General features: G+C 40.8%; 2 protein-coding genes across 12 annotated transcripts in view; one reads left to right on the forward strand and one right to left on the reverse strand.

Moving 5' to 3' along the window:
• Positions 1-22,717, forward strand: part of CAPN3 (calpain 3) — a 35,679-nt gene extending 12,962 nt beyond the window's left edge. The window contains exons 7-25 of one of the 5 annotated variants that reach the window (XM_030482484.1): positions 576-716; positions 3,118-3,201; positions 3,536-3,621; positions 4,024-4,101; positions 4,561-4,721; positions 5,265-5,434; positions 6,044-6,055; positions 6,741-6,949; positions 7,672-7,708; positions 8,737-8,754; positions 9,832-9,933; positions 11,241-11,318; positions 11,832-11,889; positions 12,464-12,528; positions 13,504-13,572; positions 14,195-14,273; positions 15,800-15,916; positions 16,276-16,334; positions 17,509-22,717. In XM_030482484.1, coding sequence (XP_030338344.1) covers positions 576-716; positions 3,118-3,201; positions 3,536-3,621; positions 4,024-4,101; positions 4,561-4,721; positions 5,265-5,434; positions 6,044-6,055; positions 6,741-6,949; positions 7,672-7,708; positions 8,737-8,754; positions 9,832-9,933; positions 11,241-11,318; positions 11,832-11,889; positions 12,464-12,528; positions 13,504-13,572; positions 14,195-14,273; positions 15,800-15,916; positions 16,276-16,334; positions 17,509-17,535 — 1,650 coding nt within the window. In that variant the 3' untranslated portion in view covers positions 17,536-22,717. Of the gene's footprint in view, positions 1-575; positions 717-3,117; positions 3,202-3,535; positions 3,622-4,023; positions 4,102-4,560; positions 4,722-5,264; positions 5,435-6,043; positions 6,127-6,740; positions 6,950-7,671; positions 7,709-8,736; positions 8,755-9,831; positions 9,934-11,240; positions 11,319-11,831; positions 11,890-12,463; positions 12,529-13,503; positions 13,573-14,194; positions 14,274-15,799; positions 15,917-16,275; positions 16,335-17,508 lie in introns of those variants that run through there. The other 4 variants (XM_030482486.1, XM_030482485.1, XM_030482487.1 and 1 more) reach the window with 4 other exon arrangements.
• ZNF106 (zinc finger protein 106) overlaps positions 20,555-23,976 on the reverse strand; it is a 45,087-nt gene continuing 41,665 nt past the window's right edge. For all 7 annotated transcript variants that reach the window (XM_030482466.1, XM_030482467.1, XM_030482464.1 and 4 more), the window contains one exon: positions 20,555-23,950. In XM_030482466.1, the coding sequence (XP_030338326.1) occupies positions 23,894-23,950 (57 nt within the window). In that variant the 3' untranslated portion in view covers positions 20,555-23,893. The remainder of the gene's footprint in view (positions 23,951-23,976) is intronic.

Raw genomic sequence — 23,976 nt, forward strand, 5'->3', positions numbered from 1 at the left:
CAAACGTCCATTTCTAGGAGATTGGAGTGATCTCCACTAGACACCACCCATTAGTAAATAACAAGAGCCAAAAGGGAAATGAACAGAAGCAGAACATGGGCTTGGAACTAGATGATCTTAAGGTTCTTTCCAACCCTAAGTATTCTATGATTCTACGGAGATGGAGAGAAGGGACACAATCAACAAAAGCAGCATCCCCCAAGCCTCCTTGCCCAGTGAAATGAAGTTAGTATGGAGGTGCTGCAACTCTGTAAGACACAAATCTTCATGTCAAAGATGCTAAGTGTGCCAACACTTAGGAATTTAACCTTTTGATTGCCAACATAGCCTCAGGTTGTCTTAATTTATTGTGGTAAACTTAAGATTAAAAAAAATAGTTTCAATAACCATTATGGATTATGAAGTTACAGTAAAGGCAGGAAAACAACCAATGCTATCAACCACTGCAGACGAGTATAGACATAATGTGGGAGAAGTTATCTAGGTTATCTTTTACCACTCATCTTGTATGATTTCTCTTCTCTTTGCCTGCCTCATCTTTCTGCATAATACTTTTCTCCCATTCTCTGTACCAGGATCACCTAGGCTTTTCGTATGGATCAGCTCCTCGGAGCGACATTGGGGAACTGATTGCTCGAATGGTGAAGAATCTGGAAAACTCACAGATGAGTTACCCCACTGTAGACTACCAGGCGACAGATGACAGGCCAGCCTGGGTTCGTATGTCTCCAGAAGTGATTGACTTCACAGCACTTTTATTTACAGACAGCTAGAGAAACATGTCACCTATGGTTTTAAATCCTTATTTGGCTTCATTGAATTATCCCAACACTAAAGACCTGTTCTTATGGATGCTATTTGACATATGTGTTAAAAGACTTCAGTGCTTTCAAACACAGTGACTTATAGGAGACGGATTTGCTTATACTGCTGGCTTGTGGCACAGGCTTATCATTTTCAGAACAGGAAATGGTTAGTGGGTGTTATCAAATCCCTTACTTGCAAAAGGTTGTGAGAACAAGACAATTAAAATACTAGAACAGGAAAAGATACCCTAGTGTGCATGAGGATGTGAATGGAATTAAAAGCAAGCTCTGCACAGGGCTCTCTCCAGGCACAAAAGCACTTGGTGAACTTATTTTGAGACAGAGTGTTATGGCCTCTGCCCGCAAATGGAGGGTGCTGTTCTTGGAATGCTCCTTTTAGATTACTGCTGCTAATACCCTCATTTAAAAAGCCTAACAAGGGAAAGAAAAACATGTTGAGTTTTGTGTGCATGATAAAATACAAAGTAACTCCAACATTCCTAAGTATCTAGCAAAATAAAGAGAAGGATATTAAAACCACTTAAGAAAAATCCTATATTTGTAAACTTAAAAGCTTTCAAATCTGTGGAGGGACACATTGCCTCTTCCTTCTCTCTGTCAGGCAGCTGTAATACCTCACACTTTAAGAGAGTATTTCCATGACAATGAAATTACGTTGCTTGCTTTACAGAGAAATAAAAAAGGAACAGAAAAAAACCCAGAAAACAAACCAACGACCAAGGAAAAACCAAAAGAAAGAAAAAACCTCCACAATTACATAATCTAAAACTTTTGGTTGTGCAAACTGTGCTCTCTATTTGCAGTGGAAATAGCTGATTTTTCCCCTTTTGACGCCCATATTTAGTCTTCCCAAAAGACTGAAATGGTGTGATTCTTCAGGAAAGCCCAGTATGTCTGCCTTGTGTTGCAAGCATGGCTGCCCAAATCACTCATGTTTTAAAGGGAATTTCCCTCCCCAGTGACTGTCTACTGAAAGAAGGTTGCAAAACTCTTTCTATAGTTGCTGCCCCAGCAGCCATTGTGCTGCTGGTTATTACACATTCCTGAGCCATCACCAGAAAAGAAATCATGACTCCTGATGATGGAAAGAGGCAGATAGTGCAGGCTGCAGATGTGCTTCAGAGAAGTGGCCCAGAGCACCAGCAGAAATTAACATTCTTAAACACAAAAATGTGAGAAAAGGGTTCTGATAAGTAATGATGGCAACAATGTGAGTAGAAATGAAGAAAAAAAGAAATAGATATGAGGTTATAGGCATAAAAAGTATGGAAACAGGAGCAAGAAAGAAAAAGAAATAGGAGGAAAAGGGAAATAATGGAAAATAATTGTGACAGCCAGGAAATATTTGCACGAGATCCTCCCTGGGCAAGCTGAGAATGTATCTGTGTGACTTTACTAATTCTCCATTTCCAGCCCTGCTTTTCTCATGCCCACAGATATGTCAGGAAGGAATAGCAGAGTTACTGGCAGGGCCTTACAGGCATTTCTCAGTGACAGACATGATGGAGGAGGGAAAGTAATCTATGGGACACACTAACACTTGATTACCAAGACAGAAAATGTATTTACCCCTGAGCAACACGTTTGCTGAAGAAAGAAAAAATTCAATCATGAGAATAAATTTCCTGTGGAAATGTACTCTCTATTCCATGGGAAATTAATTTTTTAAAGTAGTGTAAATTAGTAGGAACAGTTTATTAAATAGGGTGTTTTAATGTCATTGTGATAATATAGCAGCTGTGTGTAAAGATGAAAGTGTTCCTGGTATAGTGGTAGGTGTCCCTGCTCATGGCAGGGGGCTGGAACTGGATGAACTTAAGGTCCTTTCCAACCCAAACCATTCTGTGATTCTATCATTCTAAGTGTTGATCTTCTCTGATGTTTCCAGTTAATATGCAATAAACTTACTGAGCCATACAAGAACATACTATCCCAGAAAAGCTAGAATAGTCCTACTAATACAAAATCTAGGTGTTTTGACTAAATGTGCTAAATGCTAGCTAAGCACTAACCTACACAAAGGGAAAAAGTAAATTACAAATGTCCTTTCCAATTCATATTATTAACTTTTTGCTTTTTTAGTTCATGCTTCACTCCTTTCTAACCAATAACATTAATCTGTGGGCACTAATCTTGGCCACCTTAGCAAACACAAGGAGAACAAGACAAAAAACCCTTTCACCTGAATGGTGTCATACTTCCTCCAAAAGCCCTGGTTGGCACTGCCTGCCTTAGAGCAGCCAGTGGAGCTTTTCATTACTCTTGTAAGATTTTATCTTGTGTCTAACAGACCATAGTGCCAATGCAGTATGAAACCCGGATGTCTTGTGGGCTCGTCAAAGGTCATGCCTACTCAGTCACGGCCGTGGAAGAGGTATGTATGGTCCTTTTCCTGCCCTTCACTGCAGTACGCGTGAAAAAGAACCCTCTCCTGATAGGCAATGGCATGCTCTACTGGGAATTCACATGTCACCTGTCCAAGTTTTGGCTTTTGGGGAATTGGATATTCCACCACTGGGGCAGAGGTGGCCACAGCCAGTCACCTCCTGGTCTTACAACCCTCCCACACTTACCCCCAAGCAGGTTAGGCTGGGTAATGGCCCAGGAATGTGCTCTCCCTAGAGGAACTGGTATCAGCAGTTTGACAGGCAGAACATTCTCTTTGACCGTAGTCTCAGTCTATTCTTGTTGCATTCTTTTTCAATTAGACAACATTTAAAGGGGAAAAAATACGTCTGGTAAGGCTGAGAAACCCCTGGGGACAGGTGGAATGGAATGGACCTTGGAGTGACAAGTGAGTAAACAGCTTCACATGGTTTGAAAAGAGAAACATTGCAGGTTTATTTGCCTGACTGTGGCTTGTGAGTGACCCTAATATTTATTGATGAAGAGTCTGCAAACACTTTTTTCTTCAGGCTAGATAAAATGAACACAGTTCTGTGGATTTTTAAGAGCTGCTAAAAGGAAGCCTGAAGGGAAGGCAGAGAGAAGTAGGACAATCGTTTTTTTCATTTGGGCATGTGAACCATTGAACCATTGAAAACAAATGATTGCAAGGCTCTCAAATGGAGAAAAATAAATGGATGTAGCAAGATGACTCTTGACTTTCCACACTACAAGGCTTACAGTAAAGAGTAGAAATTTTAATGAAAACTGTATTATGAAATTATAATCTAATTTGTTTACTCCTTTGAAGGTCAGAGGAATGGACCTTTATTAACGAAGAAGAGAAAATCCGCCTGCAGCACCAGATTGTGGAGGATGGGGAGTTCTGGTGAGAACATCAGTCAAAACCCTGTGCTTCTCTAGGAGATATACAGCCATAGCAAAAATAAGTCACACTGCACTACTTAAATCTGATACAACCATTGTGCTGATCCCTCTTCCCCTTCATGTTCCCAGTAAGCCTTGCTCTGCAATCCCCTCATTCTCCACCAGAGTTTATTGAGTGTCACAAGCACAGTCCTTCTAATTATTCTACACTTCCAGAAGTTGTCCATCAATTTTCCTATGTACCATCCTCTCAGCTCACTTCCCCCCAGTTTGGAGCTGTAATTGTGCTAATTGACCAAAGAGCAGCCCAAATGCATTAGGAAATCATGGCACTCTCATAGTAAACTTCCCCTAATAGTGACAGTATCGTTGGTCACCGTCCTCCACCTCACCAAGATCTTTCAGACAACTGCCCACCATGTAAATCCATTTGGGTTCAGTTTCCCCTCAATTCCTCCAGGATATCATTTGAAGATTTCATGAGGCACTTCACAAAACTTGAGATCTGTAACCTCACACCTGATACTCTAGAAGCTGATAAACTCCAGACCTGGACTGTGTCAGTCAATGAAGGGCGCTGGGTGAGAGGCTGCTCAGCTGGAGGCTGCCGCAATTATCCAGGTAAGCAATGGGCCTTGGGAGATACAGCCTCTTTGGTGGGGACTGAATTAGATACCACAGGGTAAGTCATACCACAGCCTGATCAGCTCAGCCAAGCAGAAGCCTTGCTTCCTCAGTGTATGAGGCACATGATTTGTACCTGGAAATATTCTGTCACTATGTTTGTGACAGTGCCTTATAAGCCCAAAAGGCAGGCCTGGCAAAGAGAAATCATTGTTCAAATACTTCACAGTCCCCAAGTAAGATAAAAGAGATCAACTTCACTCCAACAGATTTCACTCGGGAAATCCACTTTCTTATAGTTTTAGGTGCTTTGAAGTTTGTCAGATGCCAGTTCTTCATTTTATATCCTCCTTTGGTGTGCAGTTTTGTTAGAAGTGTGTAAACCCCATAGCACATAAGAAGTAGATACAGATTAGCCCAGTTTTAACCTTCCCCTCAGGAGCCACAGACAGGGAACTTATAAGTTCTCTCTGATCACGAGCATCATCAGAAAACTGAAGTATTACATGCTTGCTTTGGGTTGTTGGCGGGATTTTACAGATACATTTTGGACCAATCCCCAGTATCGCTTGAAGCTCCTGGAGGAAGATGATGATCCTGAGGATGAACAGGTTATCTGCAGCTTCCTTGTCGCACTGATGCAGAAAAATAGGAGGAAAGAACGCAAGCTGGGAGCCAACCTGTACACCATTGGCTTTGCCATCTATGAGGTACCAGCTCTAGACTTTATTCTTTGCACCACAGTCACAAATCCTGACACTATGCGTTTACCAAGAGAGTCACTGAATCATTCAGCCTGATACCATGAATTGCAATCTTTACTTTGCAAGTAAAGGCTATGTAACCATTCAGACCATAGTAACCCCAGGTTCTACCCCATCCATAAGTAACACACTTTTTAAGCTTCTGTAGTGACTTACTGACAGATCTGAACATACTCTTTCCCATAAATTCTTCCATCTCCCTTTCATCCTTGCTGAAACTGAGTATTTCATTGGCAGAATAGTGTAAAAAAGGAAACAGACATCCAAGACACATAGGCACTGATTAACCTCTGTCCCTGCTATTGACTTCATGAGGAAGTCAATTTATTCAGTCCTTTGCTCAAACATATTCAGTTCAGATCCTAGTAGATCTCATGTAGATCCCAAGAAATCTAGAAAGGAAGAAAGAAATTGCTTAGCATATTTATCTAATTTGGGGCATTTTAATTACTGGCTGTGTCCCCAGAAATCTATGTGAACACCCTTCTGTATGATCTATAAACAAGTGGACTCACTAGCAGCTCTGACTGTTTCTTCTCTTTGTTTCTCCCTAAGGTGCCCAAAGAGGTATGAGCAGAACGGAGGTGGATTGACATCTTGGTGTATACTCACAGCTAGTGTTACTATTGTGCCTGTCTGTAAGTCAGCAGGAAACTGTCCAGTGAAGTCTGTTTTCAGGGATGTAACAGAAGTGAAACTGCTAACCTTTCTGCTTTGACTGTTCATTAGTAACACTTTGTGGGTAATTTTTAGTTCCTTCTCACTTGCACCTTTTCCTCAGCCCTTCTTATCTATTCTATAAGAGACCTGGCCATAGCTTGCGCGTCAGTCAGTGAGCTTGGGCTGCAGGAAGCAGCATAAGCAAGCACTTTGCCTTTGCACTCCATGCAGAACCACCCTAAACCATTTCCATTTCCTCCTGCAAATAATGCTGATTATCTATATCCTGCAGCCACAGAATTTTCTCTATAGTCTTAGAATTTTTGGAAAAAACAATGGCATTTTCAGCCATTGAAGAAAGCATATTAAAGGTACACAGAAACCCTCAGAAGCCAACTAGACCCAGCCAGTAGCAAGTTACAGGTGACAGACCCAGTATCTGTTGCCAGCTAGCATCCCTTGTCAGCTCCTTGCTTGCTAAGCTGCTGCTCCATTTGTGTTTTCTGTCCCAACCACGTACTGCCCACACAACAAGCCACCTGGGCAATGGATGAGACTTCCTTGAAGACAAATGGACTCATTTGTTCTGCAGATGCATGGTAATAAGCACCACTTGCAAAAGGATTTTTTCCTCTACAATGCCTCCAAAGCTAGAAGTAAGACCTATATAAACATGCGAGAAATCTCTGAGCGCTTCCGGTTACCTCCCAGCGAGTATGTCATCATCCCATCAACATACGAACCCCACCAGGAGGGAGAATTCATCCTGAGGGTCTTCTCAGAGAAAAGAAGTCTTTCAGAGTAAGTTGCAGATGCATTTAACTGGCCAGAAAGATGGAGGAGAGTTCACTAGTCTGCTATAGTCACGTTCCCCATTTGCTACACCTTGATTTTAATTTTCTTAACCTCATTAGAAACCCCAAGCTACAAACTAATTTCCCTGAGCTTCCCTTATAGAAAGAGGGAGAGAGCCTGCTTTGAATTGTCTTTGGAGAAGCTTACTATTTGCAGGGTATCCTTTGTAAACATACCATTAGCTGTTTTTTAATAATGAAAGTGAACCTGTTTGGTTTTTGTTGCTATATGCCACTGGCTGAAGTTTTGGCCAGATAGATCATTGAACCAGATCTAATTTTAGCCACAAATGAAACATAGAAGTAGGTAGTTATTTCTTTTCAATGCTGCTCTTCAATTAGTTTCCCAGAGCTCAGCAAATTGCAGCCAATGTCACTCTACTCAGGCCAAACAGCTTCTATTTTACTCCCACAAAACCCAAGTTCAGTGTTATCAAGGCTCTTTAGAAGAGCAAACCAGGCAACAGCCCTGCTAGAAGTGGTACTTGGGATGCTCAGCTCAAACTGGGAAAAAGCTACATCTACAGTCTGCAGGTGTAACGCTTGGAAGCCAGCCCACGCCACTGGCTGTTTGGAAAGTTCAAGTGACTGCTTATACATCAGCTATAGAAACAAGCAACATCAGGGACAGTCACTTTATTGATTTATTTACTTTCTGCTTTCTTCCAGAGAGGTTGAAAACATGATTGAGGCAGACCGTCCATCGGTAAGTACTCTCCTGGGCCTCTTCTGTACACGAACAGGGGTAGGGAGAGATGGAGCATCACATCTAGGGAAACCTACAGCAAGAAACTATTTGCAGCCCCATGACTGCTCCTTTAGCATAAATCCCCACATTTTTTTTTTAACTCATCAAGATACTTCTAGTAACATTTGCTTTACATACACTACGTTCTGATTTTGTCAGAACAAAATCTTTTTGCCAGATTTGGAATCTGGTCCTGGCACAAAGGAGCTGGATGCTAAGCATTGCTTTTGCCTCAATCAATTGAGCTTATTCATTTACCAGGGAGGCCTAGTTCTGTGCCTCAAGATATTTTGTTTGTGAGATTGGTGCCTCATCTAATAAAGAAAGAAGTACAGTATTTTGAAGTACATGTTTTCTGGAAAGGAATCCTAATGATAATCTGATTCAAACTAGCATTCAAACTTCAGCCTGGGGTTTTACACATCTTTGTGGGAATATACTAGAGCTATATAGTACAGTACAATTAGTCTGGGGGAAAAAAAATCAGAGGAAGTGCGCTTGCACAGAATTGAGCTCCATCAAACCTTGCTCAGAAGTGATAATCTTTCATTTGCTGTCATGATAACAAAATATGTGCTCAGATCAGGTGGAATTTAAGGTGCCACTTCAGATAACATTGATCTGCAGGCACAGAAGTCCAATCTCCACTGCACTGAGAGGTTGGGAAAAAGAAAAGGAATAGTCAGAGCTAAAGGTACAACAGAGACTTTATTCCAGCAGACAAAGCTCCAGATAAGATGGGACACTGTTTCGCTGTGGTTTCTGCAATTTCTGTCAATTTTTTGGTGGCTGCATTTTCCCTCATTTTTGGAGATTTGAAAACTGTATGAACATAGGAAATGAGAAAAAGAAATGTCAGAAAGGGCAAGAGAAAAAAAAAAACCAAACAACTTTACCATCAGCTCTGCATAATCTGGGTAAAATCTATAATTCTGTTGTTTTAAAACACCTTTTCTTTATTTTATATTTTGTCTCTTTCTGTACAGATAAAGAAAAAGGGCAAGGTGGGTATTTGTGCAATGTGCTGAGTGCCAGCAAGGCAAAGAGCATGTGCAATGCATGCAGCAGGAGCAGAATTCTTTGGTATCACTACTTCTCTGCATCTGGAAACTGATGTAGTTAATGAAGGGCATCAGATAAGAGGCCATCTGCAGGCAGCAAAGATTTTGCCTTCCTACGCTGAAGTCTAATGAAATAGCATTAGCATCATATACCCCTTACCCTCTCACCCAAGGGGGTGGCAAAAGAGTAACAAAAACATGTCAGTTTTATAAGCTTGATCCTCTGGGTTGCTCAAACTGCCCTTTACAGGCACCCTGACACCCCTTCCTAGTGCAAAGCACCCCTTTTCCAGACACATGCCCTCACATTTGCTTTCTATTGCCTAAGGCAGCTACTTCTCTTTCCTGCAGTCCAGGATTCTCTTTCCAATTCTACACAACACACTTAGGACCTTGAAAATGCAATCAGACATTTTAATCTCAAGACAGGCTGATTGCAATTAATACTCTAGGGTAACACATTTGCATCTTGTAACAGCCTTCCTTGATTGTAATGCACTAAACCGAAACCATTGCATGAGCTTCTTACAGCTGAATGCTTCAAGAATTCATACAAAGAAAGAATATCCACTTCACGTAACTAAGAGGCGCTTACACGAATACTACTTTTCTATGTAGGATACAGATTCTGTTTGTCTTCAGTGCTACTGTCCTTCATAAAGAGGTGCAAGTTCACCATTTAACTGAGAATTTGAGAAGCTTAAACAAACAAAACACAACCACATTTGAAAGGTAACTGGCTTTCTAAAAAGGAAAACTAGAAGCCAGAGACTGCACTATTTTGCAAAGACTTTTGCAGTTTTTTAGCATGAGGAGAGCAGTAACTTTGGAAATTCCTCAGTATTTTTTTATTTTTTGATTTATTTCATTCCCAGCTCTGGCTTCTCCAGTGACACTGTCAGAGGCAGGAGCTGTTGCTGCACGTGCTTTACCACAAAATGGTTGTCGCCAAATGTTTTTCCTTCTACTATTTCTTGTGTAATTTCCATTTCTCTTTTGCTCTCTTTGTTCTTCTTCTAGCCTATCATCTTTGTTTCTGACAGAGCCAACAGCAATAAGGAGCTGAATGCAGATGAAGATGCTGGCAAAGATGGTGAAAAAACCCACGTAGATGAGAAAAAGGTTTCTGCAGCAACTGGCAAAGGGGGAAATAGGGATTGGTCTGGCTAACATGAAAGAATGGCTGGGGAAAGGACAGGAATGGGGCAAAGAAGTGTTCTAAAATACTTAACAGCTTTTCAAGTCTTAGCATAGCTTGCATCTGGTTTATGTGGATCTAATGAGCAAACAAGAGACTATCCCTTCAGTTATTTAACACCTGTGCTGGAGGGTTTAGTTGAAAACATCCCCTGGTTGCTCTCTCATACAAGGACCCCAGCTGTGAGAGATCCCTTCCCCACAAGCAGCACAGTTCAATCCATGCTTGCTCAGCTCCCTGTAGTGGTACCTGCTTTACATGAGGCACGTCCATAAACTGCACCTGAGGGGCTTCAGGAGCTCCTGGCAATGACCACAGCCTCTCCCCGTTACAAATTACACATCCATATACCAGTCCCCATTAGCCAGAGGAGAAAAGGATAATAAACCAGGAATTCCTGCACCCTCCTCTTTTCTCTTACTACCAAAGAGGAGGAACACGGGGTAGCAAATTCAGAGTTTCTGCCTGCAGGTGAGTGTGGGATGTGAGGTACAACAGCAAGATGCTTGTGGCATCTGGAGGCATGGGGAGTGTCTGCTTATAGGGAGCATGCTGTTCTGCTGCATGGCTGCCAGAGCATACAGGTGGGAAAGTGGAAACTGATCTTAAATTTCTTCTGCATTTAGACAAACAAAAATAAGAACTAAGCCAACAAATTCACTCTGCTTTGTTACACGTAATTCCTGTGATAAAATATTGGGGGAGGAGGGAATAAAACAGTCTCCTTTTTCAGTCTCAGAGTCCAGGCTTGCTCTTTGCATGAGTCTCGGAAAGCTTCACTTCCATCTTTTTCCTCTGTTTTATGTACTGCTTGGCTCCAACTAGACCCCTCCCTGCACCCCCCTTAATCAGAGCTCTCAAGCCCAAGTCCCTCTGGTGAATTCATAGCCTACACGGCTGCTATGGAGCAGATATGCTTCTTGTGCCCCAAACTTCTCTGTCACAATGTTTTGAAACAAGAAATTAGAAGATAAGCATCTGTCAGTGAAAGTAATCATTTAGGCTCCTTCCAAGAGAAAGGAGAGCAATGGGATGAAGTTAAATACTCGGCAGTTTTGCCAGGGAACACTTTTAACCAAAAAAAAGGGGAAAGGTACAGGAGGACAACCCTTTCCTCTGAAGGCCTCCAGATTCACTAACAGGCTCCCTAACTTGAGGGCGAGTGAGTTGTCCAGGCCCTTTCCCTTCCCTGCTGGTCTAAGGATGTATCTCTTTGCTTGTCTCTTTTCAGCGTCCTTCAACAAAAACTCGTGAGGGGAGTGAAGAGGAAAACCAGTTCAGGAATATTTTCCGACAGATTGCAGGGGATGTGAGTATGGAAATGGTCCCTGTCTCTGCCACCAAAGCAGCCGAGCCACAACAGCATCTAAATCAACTGCTTCAATCAAATCTCCTTTGAGAGTTGAAGCAAAGCAAAATCAAATCAAAATCCAATAAAGTATACAGCTATCCTCATATGTACGTATAAGCTATTCCCATTGTGTACAAGGGAGCCTTATTTAAATTCATGTTTTTACTTCTATCACTACTTCAAGATGTATAAACTGGTTAGAAATGCAGTGCCCTTCAGTATATGCTTAACAAGCGAAGTTAAAAGTAAAGACACATCAAAGAACTGCATAAATCAAGAGGCTGCAAACGGGGTACAGAGATATTTGCATTGTGGTTTTGGGCTCATACAGTGGCTTGAAATCAAAGGTTGGAACTAGATAATCTTAAGGTCCTTTCCAACCCTATTCTATGATTCTGTATCTATCCATAAAATGATCTGTTTAACAAGGAATGTTATAATTAATGATATTGTCACCTCACTTCCCACCAGGACATGGAGATCAATGCTGAAGAACTCAGGAATGTTCTCAATAATGTTGTAAAAAAACGTGAGTTTGAGCATGCTTTTTAGTAATCCTGGATAAAGAAATCTGTGATATAATGTAATCCTCCACCCTGGAGTTGCACTCTAAAAATTATTTATGGTTTCAAATTCTCAGATTTCCTAGTTAGACTTCCATGGACTTTGCATGCAAGACTTTAGTGAGCTGAGCTTTTCATAGAGATCCTCTGTACAAGTGATCCAGTACTGATAGTGCAGAAATGAGCAAATGCTGATTGGAAGCACCACACAGGATAATACAGCATTTCTAGCAAAATTTAATGGCAAGGCAGACCTGTCTCTTGTTTAGCAAACTTTAGCCTACACAATCTGGGCTAGCTGAGTTAGCTGGAAGTTAGTTTAGAGTTTTCCAGAGGTTTTCATTGTATATAACAGGTCAAAAAAGTAATCTGTAGTTCACAAGCAATAATGTTACTTAGAATTCTTTTCAGATTTCTCTACCACTCATTTCTTACTGGAGAAAGGAAATAGGTTTGACTTCTACTTCGAGTAGAGTTAGATCTAAGAGGACGAACCGCTTAATGACTTGCATGAACTTCACCTAGGATCATTTATTTCAGATAAGGACCTAAGGACAGAAGGATTTGAACTGGAATCCTGCCGCAGCATGATTGCTTTAATGGATGTATCCTTTTCTGGTGAAAGAGGAGTGTTTGATACCACACTAGTCCAGTTGGGTTCTATTTCCCACTACTACACAGATACACAATTTAGTAAACCAGGGAAGCAGAACAGTACATTATAGCCTGTAGTGATACAACACAGCATTCCTGCTTTGGCACATCTCAACTTCAGCCATCTCAACATGAGTATAATTGGAAGATGAAACTATGCTAAACCAGAAAACTACAGAATCAATCAGTCTATGTGAAACCCTTCCTTGGTTATCAGGGTCTGGATAACCCAGGCAGTAAAGCACAGTTTTTAAAGATTCTTCGATAAACCAACTCAACATAACTACATTTCTTGCCAACAAACTCTCTATATTTTTCTTATCTTTAAGTTAATAATGTATAGTACATTCCACTGTGTGCTTAGCATGCAACATATACAGAAATCGTCTCAGAGCAAGTATAATAAAACACACAACAGAATGCCACATAGGGTTACCTCTGATACAGCATCACTCAGTTTTCTTAGTTGCATAATTTTGAGAGAAGAAAAGTGCATTCAAACATAACCAGAGAAAAATTGTAACTACAACCCAGAGCCATAATGGTTGGAGCCTAAACACATTTTTGTAAGTGACTTTAGTCAACATTTTGCTTAGTTCCCGATTCATTTTAACCAAGGCAGAAAGAGCTTCACTCTAGGATAAACCTCAGTTGTCTTAAAAAACATCAGGTAAGCTTCACATTTGGAGGTACTTGAAAAGAGCCCACTAAAACATCCTGCTCATGCCCTTTATAATAGTTCCAGGACCAAGCTGGACACAAAATAACCAAAACAAATATTTTACTGCACAGCTCAGCCAGCTTTTAATGCTGAGGAAATCCTGAACTCAGTTTCACATTCATCCCTTCACCAGTAGTTACAGAATCAATTAATTTTCTCTTGAAAATATTGTGAGGTTTTTTTTACCTGAATGTTTGCATCACAGACAGACGGCTCAGGGAGAATAAACTTTGATGAGTTTCGACATCTCTGGGACAAGATTAAAAGCTGGCAGGTATTGCTGGTATCCGCAGTGCTGTTCTTCACAGCTTCTACAGTGTAAAAGGTTGTGTAGGAAAACCAGAACTCCCTACATATATTACAGCAAAAAGAAAAGCTTAAAAATCTGCAATAAAAAGAAAAAACTGCTTATAAAAAGAAAAGCCTCTCCTCATCCTACTCACAACCAAAGCAAATAGCCTGACGCTCCAGTACTCATGTAAGAACTACCCTCATGAGACTAGCTCAGAGGCATACAAATTGGAGAAAGAGGATGATGGGAACTAGAATCAGGCCTCACAAATAGCTTAATTAGGACAATCAAGAGAGAGTATTAACAGACTAAACTTGAGTCAAACAAGGAGAATCTCTTGGGGAGAGCTTTTTGCTTCTCACAGCATGGATCTAAATTATTTTACTTTCTGACTGAGAGGAGCTCTGTCCTATCAACCCAGGCTGCCCAGCTGCAGCAGCGTAAGGCAAACGGCAAAGCCTCAAGTGCCCAAGGCACACATCCCATATCCCACATCCCACCAGTGAGTACATTCAAAAGAATGTTGAAGTACAACATTTTCCTGTTGTACTTCAAGTACAAGCTTTTTTTTGTGTGTGTGTATTTATTGTTTTTCCTTTTCCAGAAAATATTCAAGCGTTATGACACGGATCACTCAGGAACCATTAACAGCTACGAGATGCGCAATGCAGTCAATGACGCAGGTACTTCCCCCAGTGCCCAGCAGCTGAAGAAACCTTATTTTGTTTGATGTATCACAGGGTGAGATTAGGAACACAGTGCTTTTAAAGACAGACCTTGGAGACATTAAAAAATTGAGGTTTTTCCCCAACAGAGCTTCTCAAATATCCATGTCTTGCCAGCCAAATAGATCTCTTCAGCTTTTTAAACTTTCTAATGAATGATGGTCCGTTGTCTTAAGGATCTCCCACTTGCGGTCCTGCTGTTCAAGGGACCAGGGAGGGATGAAGACATTTGCTCTTATTTAAGCTGTGGATTCTGTATGTTTGTGTAAGTAACAAACAAAGAACTGGAAAACCTTCAATCCATGTGTACAGGCACTGAAACTGAGGTGGAGCAGGCCAGCGTCCAGTTTGCATCAGAGGCAATCAGATGGACACTTCTGGAGTCCTGCTCGTGTTTCTCAGGCACTAAGCCACTGTGGCCTCAGTCTCCTCTTCTAGCTATGCAGTGAGAAGAAAGTATGTTTGCAAAACTTGGAGTTAATGAAATTCATCCTTCAAAGAGAGGCTTTTGACTTGCTTCTTGTCTCAAACACACTGGTGTGCTTCTTCCCCTGGACAGTAGACCTCCCCCGGCAAATATCTTTACCAGCTCTCTAAGGGAGCAAGATGACTTCTTTAAACATAAAATCTGTAGTATCACTATAAACCTAGATGGAATGATTTAGTAACACTTCACCTTCAGTAGTATTTTGGCACATCAGTTACCAGTTCATCAAGGCACAGAAACAAATGGCTATCTTGTACTTCACAAAACATGAGTGATTTGATCCTCTGCTAAGCACAAAACTGTACCTGGGTTTGAGCTCCTGCCGCAGAAGAAATTCAGGTCATTTTTATTTTCCAGGTTTCCATTCTCACCAGGAAAGTTGTCAATGTCAAAAAAAGAAATTTAAATACCTCCTGTCCTGGCTTTAAAACACATTTTACAATAATAATACTAATACAATACAATTTCTAATATTAATAATAATACAATTTCTCAGTCTTACAGCCTGTAGGCTGCGCATGACCTTTCATATAGCCAACAACCAGCAGTACCAAATCATGTCAGATCCTTATGAAGCTGCAGCAGTCAGTGCCATGGCTCAGTAACACCACAGCAAGGAGTTACCTCCTCATCTATTTTTTGACTATTGTGTAATTATGTTTTCACAGCAACTTCCTCCTACATTTCTGTCACCAGTTTTTGTTGTTTTGCTCTTACCAGACCCAGCTAAGCTGCACTCTTTGGTGTAGGCCTCTCTTCATACTCACAGCGTGATGTAACTCATGTGCTATCAGCCCTCCCAGATTGTAATTTCCAAGTGTTACTCCTGTTTTAAGAAAGCAGCTGGACACAGGGAAGCTCCTTATACCTCATTTTATGTAATGGATACAGCCTGAGCCTCATCTGGGCTGGGAAGTGCCTATGGCCAAACCACTGTGGAGGCCTGACCAGCACCAGCACATCCCCTGTCCTAGCTGTGCTCTCTGCTCCTCTGCAGGGTTTCGGCTGAACAACCAGCTCTACGACATCATCACCATGCGCTACGCCGACAAGAACATGAACATCGACTTCGACAGCTTCATCTGCTGCTTCGTGCGCCTGGATGCCATGTTCAGTGAGTGGCTGCCCTGGTTTGACCGCGCTGCCTCCCCTCCTCACCCCCAGAACGCAGTCGTACTGAAAACAAAGCATGTTTAAAGCACTGCTGCCTGGATATGGTATTAATAATTAGAGATATGTGCTTAGGGAATCTAAAATAGGACACCCATCTCATTCAAACCCAAAAGAAACCACTGCGTTTCTTCTTGTATTAGTTAAGGAAAAACACAGCAAATAGATAAACTTGCTGACCACTAAGTAAATACCTGCACAAGTTTGCACGACCCAAGAGCATAATTGGGTTTGCTAGCTAGGATCATCTTTATGCACACGATTATTTAATCTACTCTGTATATTTTTGTTTCCTTGCTTTAGGGGCATTCCACGCCTTTGATAAAGATGGAGATGGCATCATTAAGCTCAACGTGCTGGAGGTAAACTGCTTTATACCAGTATTTCTGACACTGTAACACAGTGTTAATATTTAGTAATACTAAATTTTAATCTTATTATTCACTGCACATGTTCTCAAGGGAACCTGTGAGAGTTGGTCTGAAATTGTCATCCAATTGGTAAGAGGTTACAAAACCTCCCCAAAATTTTGCTACCAATTTTACCTGGAAAACACCCATGATGTGCCAGCAACAGCTGCTCTGTAAGATTCCAGTTGGTGCTGAAGGACATGGCACTTCATACACCTTGTCCTGGGTTCAGCTATAGCAGTCATTTTTCTCCTTCTTAGTAGCTGGTGCAGTGCTGTGTTTTTTAACTTTCAGCCTGGGAACAACGCTGATAACACTGATGTTTTTAGTTGTTGCTAAGTAGTGTTTATTCCAACCAAGGACTTTCTCAGTCCCATGCTTTGCCAGGGAGGAGGGGAAGCCGGGAGGAAGCAGAGACAGGACACCTGACCCAAACTAGCCAAAGGGGTATTCCATACCACAGCACGTCATGCCCAGTATATAAACCGGGGGGAGTTACCCGGAAGGCCCAGATCACTGCTCGGGTCAGGCTGGGTATCGGTCGGCGGGTGGTGAGCAATTGTATCCTCTCCCCTTGTTATTTCACTAATCGTTATTATCATTGATGGTAGCAGTAGTGGTTTTGTGTTATACCTTAGTTGCGGGACTGCTCTTATCTCAACCCGTGGGAGTTACATTCTTCCCATTCTCCTCCCCATCCCTCCGGGAGCGGGGGGAGGAAGGGGGGGAGTGAGCGAGCGGCTGTGTGGTTCTGAGTTACCGGCTGGGCTCAAACCACGACAACCTTTAAAGTGCTTCAAAAAACCTCTCAAATCTTCTTATTTTATGAGGCAATTTGAATCAAACATATTGATATGGCACTAACTGATAATGTTAGTTCTTTACCTTTTTAAAATCTAATTAAGACGACTTAGGAAGTTTGAACTTAAAAGCGCATCTTCTGCTAGGGAGATCATAAAAAACCCATCAAGTTTTCCAAGGGAAGCAGAAATAGGAGCAAGAAGCCTAAGACAAACTTCCCCACTGCTACTGTGCTCCATACTAAGTGTCAGCAAGCCGCTGCCTTCCAAAATTTGTTGAGGGATACCAGCATGTCTTCTATCTTCAATTCTAACTCTTCTTTCAGTGGCTGCAGCTCACGATGTATGCGTAACAGTGGAGCCAGGGGCCACCTTCATCAAGATCACACTCAAGACTTCTGTTTTGAGTAACTAGCTCCATTCATCCCCAAGTATGAACAAGAGCATTTCCTTATCATGTGCTTCGCAAGATAAAGAGCGCATGGAAAGAAGCCCTGGAAAAAAGGGACAAGCATACTGCAGTAGGCAGACCAGTGCACGTATTCTGTAACCACTTTTATAACTTCCTGACATTTTCCTTTGGGCAATGAGGATTAGTTTACTGATGACTGAACCAAGGTTTTTCTGCATAGTAAAGTCATGGAGCATGCATCGTTACTCTGCTTATGCTGACAACTGGAAAAGTCTTCCCTCAAATCAGGCAAAATTGGGACTGTAGCTGAATTGTGAAAGTCAGAGGTGTTTACTGCCACCTTGTAATTAGTCATTAACTCTTTGTCCTGCTTTTGATACTATCATGTCAGCATCGTCATAATGGTGACTGAACACTTCACATGTGATTGTGCTAGATTACATTATTATGAATCCCAAGCACTTATGTTGGTTGTTAGAGATGTGGCTGCACTGGTTGGTTCTCTGCTGTGCTAGAAACATGGAAGGGACTGCAGTACCCGCGTACAGCTTGGTCTAGTGCCTTCGTAAAAGTATCAGAATTGAGCCATTTACTCTCATTTTTAGTACCTCATAGTAAAGACTTTAAATAGTTTTTATTGTAACCGCAGTCTCTGTAACATTGACAAAGTTGTTCCACCTTCAAGACAAACTTGTATAGATGCAAATTTATGTATCTACGCAAACACACCTCCTCCCTCTGCCCTTAAAGTCCTATTGCCCAACAGCATTATGTATTTCTTTATTGTAAGAGGAATCAGACACTACGGGAAGATTATTAGAATATCTAAGTACAGTCCATTTAATTGAACCAAAAATAAAATCAACCGGATTTTGGCCTAATCTTCAGGGTTGGTTTTTTTTGGTTTTGGTTTGAAAGAAAAGAGGAGGGTAAAACACTGAGCACTTTTCCATCATTCTCCTGAATATACACCAGCTTTTGGAGTTTTATGTCAAACGTGAAATCAGCTTAGTATCTCAAACACGTGCCAGTTTGCTCCTTGAAAGCTTAAAAAAACACTATAATTGAGAGGCTCCCTAGTTACCAGCTTTAAGGATGACAGGCTTTCAGAACTGGCCAATCGTTGATCAATGTAAAAATGGAAGGAAAAATGAAATGGGCAAGAAAAGGTGTGAAAAGACCAGACTCTGGCAGGAGAACCTTCTGCTTAGTTCTCTAGTGTGGAAAAGGAACAATGCAATCCACTATTGTAAAGCAAAATTGTAAAAACAAATTGTAGCATCCATTTGAAGTTGTTCTGGTAAGCAGCACATTTAACTGAAAGGTCACTAAGAAAACATTTTGACTAAAAAGTTCTTAATGTTGTCCTGCACTGTAACTTACTCCAAAAGAGTGAGAAAATCTAAAGAAGAGTTATTTTCCTTTAAGTTCAACTTTTGTTTTAATCCAAATCACATTTCTAAGATGACTGGAACACTGAGAACCCTGGGTTCCAGCCCTGTTATCTTCACTAACCTATTCCATACAAAAAAGAAAATGGCAGAGAGGTGCTTAGCTGGGATCTTCAGAGAATAAACAAAATCTATCAGTCAAAAGATCAGAATCAAGATTTTTTTATTGTCAACTCAAAACTGGTCCTTAAAGTTGTGACATGTGAACTACCAGCAGCTCTAGAGAACTTCCCTTCGCAAGGATCATGAAGCAAAACTTGCAACACTGCTGCCAGTGCTGGAGCTTCCAAGTGGCCTGTCTGAATTCATCCAGCCCTCTTAAAAAAGGAAAAAAGTCCAGAACAAAGTAAACCTCTACTGAATGCTGTTGAAGAATCATTCTATTCAAAACAAGGAAGAATGAGACTGACAAACCGTAACAATATAAAGAACTTTTATTTTTTTAATTTTTATTTTTTATTTTTTATCTTCTTTTTTTCTTCTTTTGCTGTGTAAAATTTCATTATTATGCTCACAGCTTTGTACCAAAGCGAGAGAAGAAACCCATGGTCAATCTGTGCACATGTTCTACACAGCTTAAATTATTACATACACAATCATGTTGCTTTATTCCACTTCCATTCTTCAAAAAGACCGTTCAACAGTTACAGCAAAATGAAATTTGAGAAGCTGCCAGGTGTTTATAACAGAATATATACCTACACCGTTTGCTCTTTCACAATTAAATATTTTACAAACAGTAGCTGAAACCTTTTCCTTATCCTCCCTCACATATTCTGCAACTCTGGACAACTTAGACTGTTTGAATGATTGTACCCTACAAGCCTGAAAACCAAAATTCATCTGTACCTGTGTTTTAACTCAAAAGAAGGGGAAAATATTTTCTCAACAACACATTTTGTTTCTGGGAACCTGCAGTTTACTGTGAGTTTTCAGTTATCGTTTACCTATGTTATACAGTTTGAAATGTGCACTAAGAACTGCACTACTTCAAACACACTGCACAGCCAAACCCTTGCTATTTTGCAGAAGGCAGCTCATGTGCCAATATGTTTAAAGTCTGCAATCCACATGTAAGTGACACAAGGCAAGCAGAAGCTGAGATATTTAATGCATCTTTGTACCAACAGATGCAGCAGTTTTCCCTGTGTCCCCTTCCACATACAGAGGCAGCAGCAATAAATAGGCCATAGAGTGTTTTGCACTGCCAATTAGCTGTTATTTTTCCCTATCATTTGAAGGAGAAAGGAGAAACAAATATTGACCAATCCCATCATTATCTTATTCAATACATGCGAGTCTGTTGGGCTGGGGAAGGTTAAGCTTTGCAGAACATGTGAACTTCCAGTGATCATTTTATGCTACTCACACCCTCCTTTTGGAGCTCAGGCAGGGCTTGGTATGCTATGGCACAAGTTCCCAGGCTTTTGGAGAATGATGTAACTGGTTTCAGTAGTGCCTGGCCCATTCTTTGCATCATAAAATCATGCAATGCCTCTGAGCACTTTCTGTCCGCCAGGGAGGCTCATATCTTAATAGACACAATATCAATCCTGCTAAGAGGAATATGGTGCCTTGCCCCCCAAAAGGGCCTGCCATATGGAGTCAGCCATATAGCGAGTCCAGAGCTCCTTATTTAATATTTGACTAATAAGATAAACACAGCTAACCACAAAATAAACCTTCACTCTACTCACTCTTCCACCCACAACTTTTTACTTGCATAAAAAACAAACTGAAAACAAAAATAGTCCTGAAACAGGCTTCAGAGGTGCAGTACTGCTTTTCATGCAGAACTCTTCAACCAGAGGTATATCAGCAGTCAAAACCCTAAGCTCCAAGAGTGGAGAGGATGCCACTAATGGCTACCAAGCCGATACATTAGTTTGGCATCTCTCTTCTACAACTGCCTCCAGAAGAAGCAAATTGTCAATAGCAAAAGCTGAACCAAATTCCAGCTGAACAAATAGGAAACCTGCCCACAGAACTCCAGAGAAGCTTGGGGATTTCCACAGCTGTACAACAACTTCATAGCAAATGATATCCCCAGAAGAAAGCAGCACAGCATTTTCCTCTAACCCCCTGAGCCATTTTAAAGATTGTTCTTAATTCATAAAGCAAAATTCTACAAACACTCATGCAGCTCTGCTATTCCTGCCTCTTATCCACTTTAAGATTCTTACAATATATCTGAAATGACCTACGAAGCAGCAAAAAGCGTCACTGCTAAAGCTGGATTTCGTAAGCCCAGACTTTTCAGAAGGACTGTTTTCAAGGCCAGATAAAGAAGTATCGTAGACTACAAGAAAAGGAAGTCTGCTTCCACCAACTAGAAAAGATAAACTCAACAAGCAATCAGGAATGCAAATACAGTGTAATAACTGTTCACTGCAACATCTAGTGAGAAAGATCTTCATACACTCCTGAAAACAGCTGAAAGAATGTGAAGAGTCACAAGGAAGAAGTAACAAAATCTACTCTCACACACTATTTTTCAGAATGCTTGTCCTCAGGACACACACCTTCACTTCAAGCACAGTCCATGAAGGACAGCTTCAGACGTTCAAATTGTTTATGCCACGCTTTTACATGCTCCCTTATTGAGGTTCAAAAAAACCCCCACAACTACTCTTGAATATCAATAATTTTGGAAATGGTTTAAGTATCATGCAGTCTTCTGCTCTTAGGTCATGAAAAAAAACCGCAAATACCCTCAAGACTTTAGAGCAATACAGCCTGCATCAGAAAACATTGACACTGCTCAGATTTCCCTGAATCTGATTCTCTCTTGAACCACTTCATCCACAGACTACAGAAAGAAAAAAAAATTAAAAATAAATCAAAAGCACAAACACACACCCCAAAAACCAAAATAAAACCACCCTCAAAACAGCCCGGGGGCTGAGCCACATATCAGGGATTTTGCCTGTCCACAAACAGCTTAATAAAAATCCCAAACAAATCACCACAGAAGCATTGGAACCTCAGAGACTCCTATGTCTTTGAAATAGGATGCTACTGCCCCTCATTCCTATTTTATTCTTGTCTCTCACTAAAAAAAAATCATCAATGTCAAGCAACTAAAGAGAAATGATACTTGTCCACTACAACAACAAAAAATAGTTTGCTTCAGAGAAGGCCCTGAAGTTCCTTGATTTGATGGTAGTGGAACATGCATGGGCTTTCCTCAATCAGTTTCTTGGCCTAAAAAGGCTTCTCTGTAGGCAAAGAATGAGGCTATAAAACTTACGTGGCCTGTTTTGGCATACCAAGCGTTGAAGTAGTGGTCAAAGAGTTGCCTAGTAAAAACAGTAGGCTCAATTTGTTTGAAAAGCATCATTTGTGAGCAGCTCAGTTTTGACACTGGGCTGTCTTTACCTTCTGTTACAGTTTAAGGCAACCTTGCTTTTTTTTTTTCTTTTTATCCTGAGCAGTAAGTTAGGCAAAAGTGAACACAAAGCTCCTTGCTAGATTAGCCTCATTGTTTAAAAGAGCTCTTTGCTAAATTAGTGTCATTATGGGAGAGAGGGTCACAAATGCAAGAAGTACATTTCACAGAATTAACTGGGTGAAGTTTTCCATCCCAAGGGATGCCCGCAGAAGAATCCTTACAAGTAGAAAGAGTCTTCACCTCTGCACTGGCTTCTCTGCATTAGTAGAAACAAGACTTTATCATGTGGTATGTATGCATTTTTTATCCTCAGCTTCTGCTTGAGAACTGTAGACTTTTAAATCCTTTAAAATCCTGCTCCATTCTTTCCAGTTGAGTTTTTGTGAACTTCATACAGCCCAAGCCAATTAAGCCAGTTCACAACAGAAACAAAACACAACCTAAGTGGATGCAGTTAGACAGGCAGTGCCTTTGCATTTCTCTGAAGTTTGCTACATCATGAGAAATGGGACTGCAAAGCTCAGTCACTAAGATTCCAAATAAAATCAGGAATCCAATTATGGTGCTGTATCAAGATAGCAGTGGTTATGCTGGTATTTAGCTAAAACAAAAGCTGACACCACTTACTTTTCCTGTACATAAGGACCTATATTTAAAAAGACAAAGACTGCAAACCACATGAGCACAGCCACTGTTCTGGCTGGTTTGCTGCTACTGGCATACTTCTCAAGAAATAAGTGTTTTCCTCCAAATAAATAAAAGGAGGTACAGCATTTAGGGCAGTTTGTCATTGTATATATATTGTGCCAGTTACAGCAATTTTTACACAAGGAATAAAAAATAAGTTACAATTAACATTAAAAAAAATTACTTATTCCAGTTCTCCATAAAATACCTTTTCTTTTTATGAACTAAAAATGTACACTGGGTATTCAGGTTACACTGTTACAATCTGTGATACTCTAGTTTGCAGAATTTTGTTAAAATCAGCTAAAAAAATTGGATACAACATAAAACCAGACATACCTGAGAAACATAACAGGCTTCAAGCTGATTTCGCAAACATCAGAACCTATTGTAATCTAAGTTCTCAACACCCTTCTGGATTTCTCAAGGACACTCAGACTATGCTGCTTAAAAAAACCCAAAAGCAAACAAAAACAAAAAGGAAAAACAAACAACAAAAACCCAGAGCAGACAAGAGGAGGGAATATTCTTATCTGTCAATGAATTAAAAACTTGCAAGAATCTTCCATTTGGGCCAAGTCTTAATTGACCAGCCTTATTTCTACAGAGTGTAACATGACCTGCAGCCTCTGTAACAAGGCATTTCAGCCCCACTCCATTTTTGCACTCCAAATGGGAAAAGAAAAACGAAAGACTGGAGTAAGAAATTGATGTTATTTGGAATAGTTCTGACATATAAAATTACTTCCCAATGTGGGAGGTGAAAAGCTTCATGAGTCAATCCTGCTGTCATCCTCAGCATGTCTTTCAATGTGTCCTACAGCATCCTAGAAAAGAACCAGAAGCCAGTTAA

This window comes from Strigops habroptila, chromosome 4 (assembly GCF_004027225.2).
Source record: "Strigops habroptila isolate Jane chromosome 4, bStrHab1.2.pri, whole genome shotgun sequence".
Taxonomy (NCBI): Eukaryota; Metazoa; Chordata; class Aves; order Psittaciformes; family Psittacidae; genus Strigops; species Strigops habroptila.